At 41.8% G+C, this 15080-nt stretch overlaps 1 protein-coding gene across 3 annotated transcripts in view; it reads left to right on the forward strand.

Annotated features, from left to right (window-relative positions):
- Nucleotides 1–15080, forward strand: part of SLC27A1 (solute carrier family 27 member 1) — a 43883-nt gene that overhangs the window by 2998 nt on the left and 25805 nt on the right. For all 3 annotated transcript variants that reach the window (XM_020779369.3, XM_020779356.3, XM_020779362.3), the window contains exon 2: nucleotides 14736–14903. In XM_020779369.3, coding sequence (XP_020635028.3) covers nucleotides 14737–14903 — 167 coding nt within the window. In that variant the 5' untranslated portion in view covers nucleotide 14736. The remainder of the gene's footprint in view (nucleotides 1–14735; nucleotides 14904–15080) is intronic.

Here is a 15080-nt window from a genome sequence, read left to right on the forward strand (position 1 = left end):
TTAGATCCTTCTAATCAAGCCTGGCTATTCCTAGCTGATTCCCTGCTGCTAGTGTAGCTGTACCTTAGCAACTATCCACCCCTGTATCCTAGGCTGCTGTAAAAGACACAGGAGCAAGCCAAACTGCTTCTTTTAACCTTGACATTTGGCAGCTCTTGCTCCTATAAGACAAAAATTAGAAGTTTCGTTGCTTTTGTATTTAATAACAGTAGTAGGCTTTGTTGAGTTTTTCATTTTTGCAATCAGTTGGCAATATTGGGAAAATATTGATTTGCTAGCTTGTTGGTATACAGTAGTTTCATGTTTGAGAGTCCATGGAAAGGAAAAGTAATATTTAGGGTGAGGTAGGGTATCATTGTAGGAGTGCTGCTCCAAAGGAATAGACCAACTGGTACATTATTTGCTGTGAGGCAGTAGCTTAGTCCTTTGGCAGGGAAATGTTTTCACATGTTGGGCTTCCGTGCAGTCTAACTGCTAGCTCAAAGTGGCACTCTTTTGAGAAATGTGATAGCATGCTAGTTTGATGGCACAGAAGGTGGAAGCTTTCAGAGCAGTGAGACTTTAGGCTGCTTGCATTGCTTTAGCATACTCTGAGGCTGTATATACATGGTAAGCTTTCTTAATAGTAGAACATTTTTTGTCTATTTTTGTGGTGAATCATAAGAAGCAGGTTGGTGCCTGTTTAGGCTTGGGGTAATTATATTCCCAGAAGCAACTAGAAAATGACTACAATACCTCCTGGGTCTCTAGTAGAGATTCCTGTCCAAAAAAAAAAAAAAGAAAGGAAAGGCTCCAGGATATGATTCCACAGCTCCCAAGTAACCAGTTTTATTGTCTCTCCCCATTTGTTTTCAAAACCATTTTCTCTTACCTTACCTAAATCTGCTCTGCCTCTTCTTGATTCTTGTCCTTCCTATGTAGCTTGGGAGAATAGCTCCATGTCATTTTTATTGCCCTCTGTATACTTGCAAACTGATACTACTACTGTACTTCAGTCTTATTTTCTTTAAGCTAAACAAACTTGATTCCACCAGCCTTTCCTTAGATGCCATGATTCTGAATTCTTCATTGTTTGCATCACTATCGTAAGTGTTCTCTGGGTCTGTCTCCACTTTCTCATGCTTTCTTAAAGTATGATGCTGACAAAAAAGTGGGCATGATACACCTGAGTTGTAACGGGCGCTGGATCTGATTCTGCTGCAAGTGTCTCTGTTGGCAGAAACATATTGGAATATGGGTGTCAGTGTGATAATTGGTTGAATAATGACAACTGGAAAAAGCCTAGATTATTTTGGAAATGATCTGAATGTTTTATTAAGAAATCAAGAGCTTTGCTGGATTGAACCAAAAGTCCATCTGGTCCAGCATTCTGTCAACAGTGGTGTGAACACTGGAAAGTTCTGGAAAACTTATAAACGGAGAGGAAAGCAATTATTCTCCATAGTCTGATTATAGCATCTGTTAATCAGAAGGATTCTGCCTTTGAATAGGGCAGGTCCATGGTGTTCTGTTGTGTCTAGTAACTATTGAATAACTGCTTTATATGAAATGTTGAAATCTTTTTCCAAAGTGAAGTTACCACCAATTCTCAGAAGCATAGAATTAGAAAGATTCTTTGAAGCCCCCTCGTCCGATTCTCTCCTGATGCAGGAGATTCACTGCTGATAGTTGGCCATCCAGCTCATACTGCCGTCTTCTCAGGCAGTTCACTCCTCTATAAAGAAGTTTAATCTCAGAATTTTTTTGCAATTCAAATCTGAAAACAACAGGAAACACATTTTCTCCATTATCTACACATAATGGTCCTTTCAGTATTTGAAGATGATAGTTATACAACCTCTTAATGATCTTTGTCCAAGGCTAAACATACTCAGCTCTTTTTACCTTGCCTCATAGAACCCTTTCCCATTTTTGTTACCCTTTTCTGGGCATGTTTTGTCAACAAGTAGACCTTTTAAATGTGTGTCCACAACTGAACACTTTGCTCCATGTAAGGCCTGACCAAGGCAGAACAGAACAGCACAATTACTTCTCATGATGTAAACGTTGTAATTCTTTGGCTACAACCTGGAATTATGTCAACTTTTTTTAGTCCCTACATTGCCTTTTGGCTTATATTTAGTCTGCGGTCCATTAAAACTCTTAAGTCCGTTTCATAGGTACTGCTGTCAAGCCAGGTGTTACTGTTTCGATATTTAGGCAACTGATTTGTTGTACATCACTGACATTTTCCTCTTTCTTTTTGCTGCGTGTCTCCACTATTAATATTACTAATAAAACACTAATAAAAAGTGTGATGCTTATATAATGCTCCATAGCACTTAAAGCACTCTCTGGGCAGTATACAATTTAATTATGCAGGCCACACATTGCCCCCCCAATGAGCTGGGTACTCGATTTATTGACCTTGGAAGAATAGAAGACTTGAACTGGCTACCTGGAATTGAACCTGAGTTCATGAGGAGAGTTTTGACTGCAGTTTAAACACTGCACCATGAGGCTCTTCTAACACCATTAATAACATTCAGTAAAGTTAGGCCCAGGATAGAATCCCATTGCACTCTACTTACTACCTCACCAGGTCAATAAGGAATTTTGATGATACCAGATATCAGTCTGTTTGTTTGTTTTATAGGCTGCCTTTTTCCTGATAAGAGGACCTGACAGTATCATTGTGAACTCCACATTTTACTTAGCTTGCTAGCAAAAACATGATAAGGGACTTTGTTAAAACCCTTGCCAAAAGCACAAACTACAGTTTATCCAGAACCATTCTCCTCCTCTAGTAGCTTATGTGTTCTTTTTAAAAAATAGATAACGCTAATCTGACATGACTTATTCTTAAATCTACCTTTTTTTTAAAGCCATGGCAATCCACTTCCACAGATTGATTGCTTAGCTATTTATTCTAAAATCTTTCTAGATATTGATGACAAGCTGACTAGTTGGTGGTTGTCCTTGGATCCTCCCTGTTTCTGAAGACAGGGACAATATTTGCTTGCCTCCAGCTTCCTGTTGCTTCACTTATTCTCTAGAATTTTGAAGAAATATATTCTTAAATTGCATTTGTATTGAACAACCCTAAAATGCATCTTGTCAAACCTTAAAGATTTATTTATTGTTTTTTATTAGCATGCTTCCAGGATACCTTTTTAGTGGCTTCTGTTACAAGAATATCTTCTCTTGTTAGAGTGGACTGAGGAAGAATTATTTCTGCCTTCTTTCTGTTGCCGACTGGGCCTGTCAAGGAACTGATAGTTCCTTGTTCTTTTTGCTCTGAACGTAGCTCAAATCTCCAGGTTTTTATTTTAGTTTATTGTTATTCTCACTAACCTATGCTCATTATGAGTGTTAGTTCTCATGGCATTTGTGGTGTCCACCCTAAGTTATGCATTATTCATAAGTTGTATGTTAATGTGGTTGTGAGGCAGGGCCAAGGGGGTTGCTAAGAGGCAGAGCCTGGAGGAGAAGGCGTTCAGTCAGAGAGAGAGACAGAGAAGAGAGGAGGAGTTTGGGGGTTTGAGTCAGAGTGTGTTGAAGGAGTGATTAATCAGAGTGTGACCTGCATTAATTAAGATAGAAGAGATTAAAGTAAAATACTGAAGCTTGGTATAACTTTAATAGTGTGCTAAAGAATTATTCCTGAAATAACTTGCAATCAATAAACCTGTTTCTGTTTAGAAGTTCAGTACCAGATGGACCTTAGCCTTTCATAAGAAATATAAGTTGATAAAGAGATCAACTGGTGACAGCGTGTCAAAGGGCATGTTGTGATACCTTTGTGAGTTCTGTGTCTGGTGAAACAAGCAGGGGCCACGGGGCAAATGCCACAAGGTTTTTATTTTATTGTTATCCTCACTAACCTATGCTCATTATGAGCATTAGTTCTCTTGGCATTGTATAAGCATTGATTAGTCATCTATACTCGTCTTCAGAAGTTTGACCCTGTTCCATTTCCTGTGCATGTTCTTCTATCCTTATTACAATTATCCTTCCTTTTAAACTTATCCTTCCTATTAAAATTGATGAATTTCCTCACATGCATAACTCAATAAAATATATTGTTCAATCCTTTTGTTGAAGTCACTGCAACTCCTTCTACTGTACTGTATTTCTGTAATGCCTTGTAAATCATACTAGCTTTGGGGTATCAAAAGCTCTAGTTTGTCCTGTTTATTTCCTCTGCTCTGTCCATTAGAATACATATGTAAACAATGAGTTTGTGCACCCTGGCTATGATCTTACTAGTTCTTCCAGCATAATAGGGAGTGGGTGGATGGATGTCATTCATCCTCCTGCACTCTGTGTCATTAAGCTGTCACTTGGGATTTCCAGCCCTGTACCCAGTTCCTTTTAGTTTAAAGTCCCTTTGAGCAGATCTTTGCATTTTCTGCCAAACACATTTCCCCCCATCCTTGGGAGCCACAACTCGTCTCCTGCCAGCAGTTCATCACAGAAGGGTAGACCAAAGTTGAAGAATCTAAATCTTTTCCAAAAAACATCACCATCTGTATAGACAATACAGTATTATTCTTCCTTTTCTTAGGCCACAACCATGAACAGAAAGGTGTCATAACACTACCTGTGCCCCACAGTCCTTCATCTCCCTATTCAGAGCCTTATAATTACTTGCGCTACACTCAGATCTGTATTTGGCAGTATCATTTCTTCCCTCATCATCAGGAAAACATCAGTAATGATGAACAGGCTTCATAAGTCTTGTGGTTTGTTATGTGCAGCAGGAAGACCATACACCTCCTGTGAAGAAATGCTGGGGCAGCACATGTTGCCTCTGTCCCTTTCAGTAAGTGACTGCTATTACATGTCTGTTTGGGGCAGTTGCACAATTCCTTGTTTACAAAGGTCCTTTTAATTTTCCTCTGCTCTCAGTAGAGCAAGGGTAGGGGGCATGGGATAATTCAGATACTGTGGAACTGCTGCTTATATCCTTCACCATTGGCGAGGGATGATGGTGACTGCAGGCCAATAATATTGGGAGGGTGACATATTTCCTGTACTGAACCTGGGATAACTGCTTTTGTTCTTGTGATGCAGAAATGCTGTCTATAGAGAAGGCTTGGAGTTAGCTGCAGAGCTGAAAAGACAGAATAATTCCTGATTATCTTGCTTCTTTCTTGTACCAATCTCTTCATCTTGCTTAGAAACTGCCTCTTCCAGTCATCCTTCCAAATTCCAAAGGTTTGTCCTTCTGTTCTATCAAGAATGACAATTGTGCACTTAGCCCTTCTCTTCTCTATGGAGGAAGGAGTGAATGGCATTTTGAGGGAAGGAGTAAATCTAGCTGGAGCAGAGCCTGTCATTGCCTTTTTCTAGCTGCTTTCCTGTTCTGTATGGAAAAAGCACTTTCTTCTGCTTCTTTGGAACTAGCTGCCAGTAAATCTTGCTAGGTATCCCCAAGTTTTAGTATATTTTTATGTGGGTGAGGAGACTTTGTGTATCTGATCTTTAAATAGGATTCATAGTTGGATTATGGTACAATTTAAAAGCCTTTGCTAGGTGTAGCATTCACCTTTTGTTAGGTAATTCATGTATTACTCATATTCTATGCTAATGTGGTTAAGAGGCGGAGCCTGAGAGGAAGAGTTAAGTCAGAGGAGTCAGAGTCTGAGGAATCTGAGAGAAGGATAGTTTGGGGAGCTGAGGAGTGATTAGTCTGAGGAGTGATTAGTAACCTGTGATATTTAATATAGAAGATTAATAGTGATGCTTGGTGAAAGTGAAAATATTCATATGAATTATCCTAGAAACCATCTGTAATCAATAAACCATCTTTTATTAATAAGTCACTACTGAATGGATCTTCATCTTTCCTAAGTAAAGTACGTTGATAAGGAGATCAACTAGTGGCAGTATGTTAAGAGATTTTGGTTTGCCTTTGTGAGCTCTGTGTTTGGGAAGACAAGCAGAGGCCATGAGGGTGAACATCACAATTGGTGTCCATTGGCGGGATACAAAAAATCCAGTCAAGCCAGAGTTTGAAAGTGAATTTTTTTGAGTCTTGGGTACCTTTTTAGTCAGTGGTCTGTGTTGAAGAACTGGGTGACCTGCTAGAGCTTTTGTGGAAAAGCTTAGTGGCAGGGCTTCTGATCCCAGATTTGAGGGAATGAAAGACAGGGAACAACTCTGAAAGAAAAATTCCTTTTATTTACCTCAGAATTTGAGAGACCTTGTCGCAAATCCAAGGCTCTGAGAGTTAAGGCAGCTCTTGTGGATAAAAGTGGAAGCCAGAGGTCAGAGCAAATCTGAGGGGATAGAAAAATCCAAGCAGAGGCTTGAGAAATAAAATTATTTTGGTGTCTGAGAACAAGAATAGCTCAAACATAGACTCAGTAACTAAGGTGGTTAGCTGGAGTATGTTGAGGGAAGCAACAGCTGTTGAGGGAAGCAACAACAGTTAGTGGAATTAAAAGCAACAAGACAGGTCCTTTTTAAAAAATCTGTATTTACACTCAATACTAATTAACTCAGACGTAAACATGCCACCCAAATGTAGCCAAAAGGGAAGTCATGAGGCTAAGAGTTTACCTCAGGAAGTGGAGGGAAATGGAGACCTTCTAGCTCCAGTGGAACAGGAGGAAACTGAGGAACAGGAGGAAACTGATGAAAATGCCTCAGAGAGACAAAGGATCTAAGCTCCCAAGGTTCTGAAAAATGAAAATTGGAACAGGAATTCAGGCTTAAGGAACTACAGTGGTGCCTCGCATAACGTGTGCCCCGTTTAATGACGGATCTGCATAGCGATCCGGATTTTGCGATCACTTTTGCGATCGCATTGCAATGTTTTTAATGGGTAAACATCGCATTGCGATGATCGGTAAGGGTTTCGATTACCGATCTTCGCATTGTGATGTTTCCCCAACAGCTGACTGGCGGTTCCAAAATGGCTGCCGGAAGAAAAAATGGCCACCCGCAGCGTTTTTGTGTGGTTTCCTCACTTACCGAGGTGGTGAAAATGGCGGCTGTATGGAGGATTTCCACTTAGTGGTGAGTTTATCCCCCATAGGAACGCATTGAAGGGGTTTCAGTGCGTTCCTATGGGGGTTTTTTGCCCCGTATAGCGACAATTCCGGATAGCGACGATTTATCCGGAACGGATTATCGTTGCTATGTGGGGCACCACTGTACAGCTCAAAGTTGAGCAAGAGGCTAGACTAAAGGAAGTAGAAATTAGAGAAAAAGCCAGAGCTGAAGAGAAAGCTAAGGAGCTAGAGCTCAGGGAACTAGAAGTCAGAGAAAAGGAGAGTGCTAAGGCAGACAAATGGAATTAAAACAAATGGAATTTCAAATAGAGATGAAAAGATTAGAAATTGCTGCTCAAAACAATAATAGTAATAACAACAATTCTAGTGAGGGAAATCTCTCAAAAATTGAACTAAAGAAATTTCCCCAATATAAGAAAGGTGATTGCCCAGAATCTTTCCTTATTTCCTTTGAGAGAGCGTGCTGGGACTTTGAAATTAAGCATGATGAAAGGATGACAGTTTTGAGATCACAAATAAGTGGAGATTTAGCTGATCTGTATTCTCAGATGCCTCTAGAGCAGTGATCGGGGAACATGGGCAAATGTACCTCATTTGGGGTAAAAATGAAAATCCTAGGGGGTAATGAGGATGGTCACGGCAGCGAGACTGTCCTCATTACCCCCAGGCATTTTATTTCCCATAATGTGTATACCTACAAGGACCTGACACAGTGCAGTGCCAGGTCAGGTCCTTGTGTATGCGCGCATGCCTTGCTGATAGAGGTGGGTCCTGGAAGCACTGGAGGAAGCCAGGGAGCCAGTCCACATGCTGTACCGCTTCTGGTGAGCTCTGCCGAAACAAGAGGCGAAGAGAGCGGGCGAGTGCACAACTTGGCAAGGAGGGGTGGTAGACAGCTGGGCTTCCTCACTCTCCACAGTGCACGACTACCCCCACCACACCACACCACCTCCGCTCCCTTTTCTTTTCAGAGCAGGTCCCAACAAGGGACAAATATCCACAGGGGAAGGTTTTGGCTAGAGGTGACTCCTCATAGTTGTCCCTCGTTGTGCCGCTGTCAAGCGACAGCAGCCAAAGAGCGAGCCAGCGAGCGCTGGGAAGAGTCTTTGGCCATTGGCATCCAAAGTCTTCTCCCCCCAGCTCCTCCCGCACTCATCGCTGCAGACCACGTCTCCGTCAGGCTGTGTTTCCCCTTTGCCCTCACCTTAAAGCGCGTGGGGAGGTGGGGTTGGGGACAGCTAGGGTGCACGCCCACGTGGCTCTACATGCCCAGCCTAGCCGGATCCCCAAATGGCAGCCCCAAGAAGAATTTGGAAAGGGGGCAACAGCAGCAGGTGTAGAGGGCAAACATCACACTAGGGCTCAGTAATTTGTACTTAAAATGAAGTATTTTCTTCCAGTCTCCATAGGTGAAAATTTATCAACTGTGAATAAAAAGCTAGTGTGCGCAGACTCTGGATTAGCAAATAGAGGCAAAGAGAAGAATATTTCACCAAAGGGAAGGGAGGACAAGTATCCACTAGGTCATAAAAGGCCTATCTGTGTCCTGTACTTTCTTCAAGGAACATAGATGTTATTTTATCCACATTGCAACTATATGATATACTGTAGGTTCACGCTTGGTCCTAGAAAACTCAGTTTTGTAGCTAAGCAGAAATGTGATTGTAAGTCTTTCTGGGCAAAGTCCAACACTAAGAAGTTCATCACATTGTTATGTCTACATTTCAGAATGTAATGGCTTGAGTAAAAGGTACAATACTGTTTTTCATATACAGTTATGTGTTACATTGCACTGCAATATGGCAATTCTTTGCCAGGAAAACTCAGATTTGACACTCAGAATGACTTTTTGTGAATTTTTTAAAAATACCCCCCCCCCAAGTGTGACAACCCCAGACCTACTGGAGTATGCCACACTCTAATTATGCTGCCACCAACCATTCCCTATAAGAAGTCACACAGACCAGGAATGGATTTTTAACAAACAAAAGAACAAGGTTTATTTAAATAACAAACAGGGTAAATAAAAAGATCAAGTAAATAAGATACTGTAACGTGGCTTAGTCTCAATCATACATACAACAGTTTGGTTCACACAGAACACTTTAAAGTAAAGCACAGACCCTGAACCTATCAGTTCTGGCTACCTATAAAGAAACCTGAACCTATCAGGTATGTACCAACTGACACACAGTTGTACTCAGTCTGACACACAGACTCCCACTCCTCCAACTAAACTTCTCCACACAAGCTCCAAATATATATACAGTACAGCCCCTCCTCCCTGATGTCCCGCCTTCCACTCCCCATAGGATGGAACTTTCCCTCCAAACCCATGACAGACAGGTACCATCAGTGCTGTATGTAACACCAAGAACTAGACTTATTGCAAATTTTTCTTTTCCTTGAGAGGAAGATGATATTCTACTGTTGGATTGATCCTCACCTTTGTTCTACTAGAGCGGTTATTTGCCCTGGCTTTGGAATCTTCATCTGTGGCAGTTGGAAGAGCATCAGCCCTCTCTGGGTTGTCCGAGTAGCAAGTTCTATGATGCTGAGGGTTCCTTCTTCATCTCGCATCTTTTGAGCATCTGACTGGAATTTTCCCCCTCCTGATCTTCATTAATTAGTTAGGAGCCTGGCATCATGCCCCTTCATGGATTGCTGCCTTGTCGTGGCAAAGGCGCTTGAGTAATTCAGAGAAGCGATGGGCTATGCCGTGCAGGGACACCCAAGACGGACAGGTCATAAAGGAGAGTTCTGACTAAACGCGATCCACCTGGAGCAGGAACTGGCAAGCCACTCCAGTATGTTTGCCAAGAAAACCCCATGAACAGAAACAAAAGGCTAAAAGATATGATACTGGAAGATGGGCCCCTCAGGTTGGAAGGCGTCCAACATGCTACTGAGGAAGAGCAGAGGGCAATTTGGTTGGGCCAAAGCCGAAAGGACGCTCAGCTGCAGATGTGCCTGGAAGTGAAAGGAAAGTCCGATGCTGCAAAGAGAAACGACAGAGGATGAGATGGTTGGACAGTGTCACTGAAGCTACCAACATGAATTTGACCAAACTCCGGGAGGCAGTGGAAGACAGGAGGGCCTGGCATGCTCTGGTCCATGGGGTCACAAAGAGTCGGACATGACTTAACAACTAAAGAACAATTGGCATCATGAATTATTCAGAGCAAGGCGCTCCTAGTTGCTGAAAGTCATTCATCTGTTGCCTCAAGTTTTAAATACTAGGCTAGAGATGCTTTTGGTGTGTCATATGTGTGTCATCAGTGTGAACTGACTTGAACTGACTTCATTTGAGGCTTGGTGGAAAGACACAGTAACCAGGGCCCCAGATGTGGAAGCTATTAGATTTCAGCTTGGATTGCTGTGAGGGAAACAACAAAAATACATCTTTCTTTTCTTTTTTGCAGTTTTCAAGGTTCTAAGGTGGCTAGCAAATGCAGAGGGAAGACAAATTAAAATACTAAAAAATGCAGTTAAACTTGTAATAATGTTAAAAGACCATAAAAACCTAAACTAATTTAAAATGAAAAATGACAACAAAGAGAAGCACACATAGAAATTATGAAAGAAAAAAACACCACAGCACTCTCTGTTCAAAACTCCCTTCTGTTCTGCCAATCATTGACCAAAAGCCTGCCTGAATAGAAAGCCTGTTAGATAGCAAGAAGGAGACTGACCTTAACCCTTGTGGAAGGGAGTTCCACAGCCTATGGACAGCCATGGAAAAGCACCTCTGGTGAGTCTTCACCAGACATGTCTGATAGGTCAGTGAAACTGAGAGAAAGTCTTCCCCCAAAGTCTTAAAACTGTGAAGGCTTGTATATGTGGTCCTTCAGTGAGCCTGGTTTGAAGCCATATAGGATCCTATAACTGGCAGTTAGAAATTGGTTCAGAAACAATTCAGTAACCAGTGGGATTCCAGAAGCTACCTGTAATTGGCCCTGGTCTGTAGTTTGGCAGCAGCAGCATTTTGGACAGCTGCAATTTTCAAACACTCTTCGAAGGGAGTGCACTCTATTGAATTGCTATTATCTGATCTTTTAGAACAGAGGTCGTCAACTGCCAGTCTGCGGCCTGAGCCGGACTGGGCTGCGGAGGCAGACCTCCTCCCCCCCCGCACTCCCCTCCCCATAGCTGCTTTGCGCACGCATGCGCATGCTAGTGCCGGCGTGAGCGCTCCCCCACCCCTTCACATAGGCATGAAGGGGTGAGCAGGTGCACGGGCGGGTATGTAGGTGCTCCTGCGCACGTGCAGAGGGGTGGGGGAGCACTCACGTCAGCGCTTCGTGCATGTGCCTGAGAGTGCACACATATGCACCTGAGAGCATGCGCGCCCACGTTAGTGTGGGGGGTGCCCTGCCTTCCTCAGAGGCTCAACCGGTCCGTGGTTTTAGATTACCTGTTACAGTATCTCCTAAGAAGAAAGCCAGTACAAGGCAGTTTGGATCATGTGGCAAATTGATGGCCCTACCTCCTGGAAGTGTTTTTGTACATCACTAGTTTAAGATCTCTACACTCCAGTTGTAATGGTCAGAGGGATCTGTAAATATCCCTATTTGTCTGAATGAATTAGGAAAAGATACAGTATTTGTATAACCTTTGAGGTCTTACTTTCAAATTATTAGAAACTTAACTAGCATCCATGGACTTTAGAATCTTGTGAGCAAATATTCCAAATATTATATTCTCCTGGAGTTTTGAGGATTAGCAACTTCCTTTTAAGAATATACAATGGAATTTGAAATGTGGGGTAAGATTTTCTGAGCTATCGGATGGCACTGTTTGTAACCAAACAACATCTTGCTTGTTACATAAGATGCAGTTTGCTGCTAGTCTTATACAGTAGAGATACTTCTTTCTTGTAATAAAGAATGTAGTCCACTATTTGTATTGAAGCAAATTTCTGTGCTGTTTTAAAATAAAACTTTAAGTAATATTGAGTTGTTTATTGCTTCATAGCTAGTCAAGCTGTAAGTACAAACATCTGGTATATATACAATTAGAAAAGCATAAAATAATAATCGTTCTCAGATAGGTTTCAAGTTGTAAGAGTAACTTTAAGGGGTTGTGAAATAGGCAGTGAATTTGTCTTTCCATGGCTCGTTTATAGAATTTAGTGGTCCTATAGGACAGTGGTCCCCAACCTTTTTTGAAATGCAGACCGATTGGGGGAGAAGGGTCCGTGCGCAGAGGGGCGGGGCTTGTTCGCGGATGGGCAGGGGTGCTCACAGATGGGCAGGGCGCATTCACACATATGTGCGGATGGGCGAGGTGTGCTTGTGGGTGGGCGGGGCACTTGTGTGTGCATGGGAGTGCATGGGGGGAGTGCATGCGGGCGGCAGGAAATCTGTCTCCATGGCCTGGTCCTGTCATGGCCTGGCACAGACTGGGGGTTGGGGACCCCTGCTATAGGATATATAGTAGTCTGTGCCTGCTAGCAGGAATGAGTTAACTCTTATTCCTGATCTTACACCCCCCATCATGTTCTTTAAATACTGTTATTTTCTCTGCAGTAAAGTGGTTGAAGTGTCTCTGTGAGGTCACAGTCCCATAACTAAAAAAACTATTAAAAAACCCACTTATACCACAGGGAATGAATCTCTTGTTAAGTTACTGTTGTAATGTAGTTATGCCTATGTTATTGTGAAAAGGAGTTGGTTATAAATATCTAGTTATTTCTAAACCCCACTCCTTCTTTTTAGTCCAGCAAGTGCTCTCAAGGCTTTTGAAAATATATTCAAAACACTATGTAAAATCAAGAAATGCAAATACAAATAGAAGCTGAAGAGCTAAGATAGAGACTCACAAAAACAGTACCATCTAGAGAGTAATCTATAAATAGAGGTGTCATACTTTAAAGTAAGTCCATCACCTTCAATTGGATGTTTTTCCAAGACAGATTCATATTTTATGGCAGAAGAGTGCCCTTGCAAGATACACTACAGGGAGACACAACTCTGAATCTTTCTTCTTTGTAACAGCTTCTTTCACCTCTGAGTTTTAGGGACACTGGAAAAATACCTTTCTGGATAATCTCAGCATCACTGTGAGAAAGCATTCCTTCATGTAATCTAGACAAGAACTTCTAGAGCTTAAGCGCCAAAAACTAGCACTGTAATCATATTTATATTTGAGTGGGAAGTTCCAGTTTCTGTTTCTGAATTGGAAAGGGGCATTAACTACCCTTGTGAGTCAGCTGGTCCTTTCCTTATGCTGTTAGTAAGTAGAATATTATTTTGAAGGTGAAACTGATAGGTAATTTTATTTTTAAAAAGACTTTAACATTGGATTTTAAAAAAAGAAAACAGTTACCAAAAAGGAGTGGAAGATGTTTCCTGAGTGATGATTGAAATGCTTGAAAATATGTGTTAGCCTTTTTTGCTTTTGTCTACAAGTCATAAAACCAGACTGCCTGAAAGTAATAAGTACCAACTCTTTTAGCAAATGTCACATTGGTTGTGCTTTGTAGCTTTGTGCCACTCATGTCTTTGTGCCTTCTAGCATGCTGTTCCCTTGTTTCTGGAACAAGTTGCTCCTTCCTTATGTAACTGGCTTCTCTTATTTCAAACCCCTCCTTGCATACGCAGTGTTTTCAATGAGTGGTCTCTCCAGTCTTGAAAGCTTGGGATGGGTATGAGTTTTGATTAAAATGTATTATTGGTTGTGTAACTGAGCTTTGACGAGGAGGAGAAAAGTTCTGTAGCCCTTTTTGTTAGGTTTCTGCTTGCACGTGGAAGATTCTTGAGCAGGGGCCACTACAGGAATTCTTGCAATCCTGTCTGTATATCAGGAGTGAAACTAGTATGCAAAGAGTACCGTTAAGTGGTCATCCTTGCTATTAATGATAGAAGAAAGCAGTATCTTTTGTATGTGCATTCAAGTGTTTTCAGGATTTTTTCAACTAAATTTAGCACATTGAATTGCTAGGAAAATGCTTGAGCAAGGGTGGGTAAAGTCTTGCCCTTCAGATGTTTTGGTCATCCCTCGTCAAGAATAGCCACCATTGAGGAATGTTGGGAGTCGTGATTGTCAAACAACGCCAGGAGGCTTGCATTTTGCCCACTCCTGGGATGGAGCTTTATAGTAATATACAGTACTGTACCTGTAATTTCACCATCCAGGAGATGCCACAGGCTGGAGGACCTGAAGCTTCCAGATGGTCCTCTATAGCACTGGTTCTTAACCTTGGGTTACTCAGGAATTTTGGACTGCAACTCCCAGAAGCCTTCACCACCAGCTGTCCTGACTGGGGTTTCTGGGAGTTGCAGTTCAAAAGCATCTGAGTAACAAAGATTAAGAACCACTGCTCTATAGTATCTACAGTAAGGGTGTGATAAAATAGTGTAGGTTCTCCTGATTTATCTTCCAAGAGCTTTCTTGGCATTTGGGTAGCTTCTGCTGCTTCTAAATAATCTTAGTTTTCCACTGTCTCTTCTGTTAAGTACTGCTAGATAGCTCAGTGATTTAGTCATCTAGTTGCAGAGCCAGAGGTTGGGAGTTTGCTTCCCCACTGAGCCTCCTTGATAGGAGCTGGACAGCATGATCCATAGGGTCCCTTTGAGCTCTGCAGTTCTAAGATGATGATGAACTCCCTTTCATCATTGTCAATTCTAAACTTGTGATTATTATCTGTATGAAAAACATAATACTGTACACTCTTGGTGAAAAAGTTTTCAAATAATGCTAATCTTTAACATTGAAGTCTGTCTTCTCCTCCAGAATGCGCATGATCAAAGTTTATACTGCTTCACTTGGCTCGCTTGGCATTATGCGTTTTTTTGGTGTGTCTTGGCCATGGAGCATTGCAGCGGCTCTGGGAATTTACATTGGCAGTGGTGGCTGGACGTTCCTCCGGATCTTCTTTAAGACAGCCTTAAGAGATCTTTTGTAAGTACAATCTCCTAAAGTGCCCAAATATTCTCTCTCTCTCTCTCTCTCTCTCTCTCACTCACTCACTCACTCACTCACTCACTCTCACTCACTCACTTTCTCTCTTTCTTTTGGTTTCATGGATAATAAAACTGTTGCCCCAAATGATCGATATGTTTGTAGGAACTTTAATGG

Source organism: Pogona vitticeps, chromosome 2, assembly GCF_051106095.1.
Source record: "Pogona vitticeps strain Pit_001003342236 chromosome 2, PviZW2.1, whole genome shotgun sequence".
NCBI classification, from domain to species: Eukaryota; Metazoa; Chordata; class Lepidosauria; order Squamata; family Agamidae; genus Pogona; species Pogona vitticeps.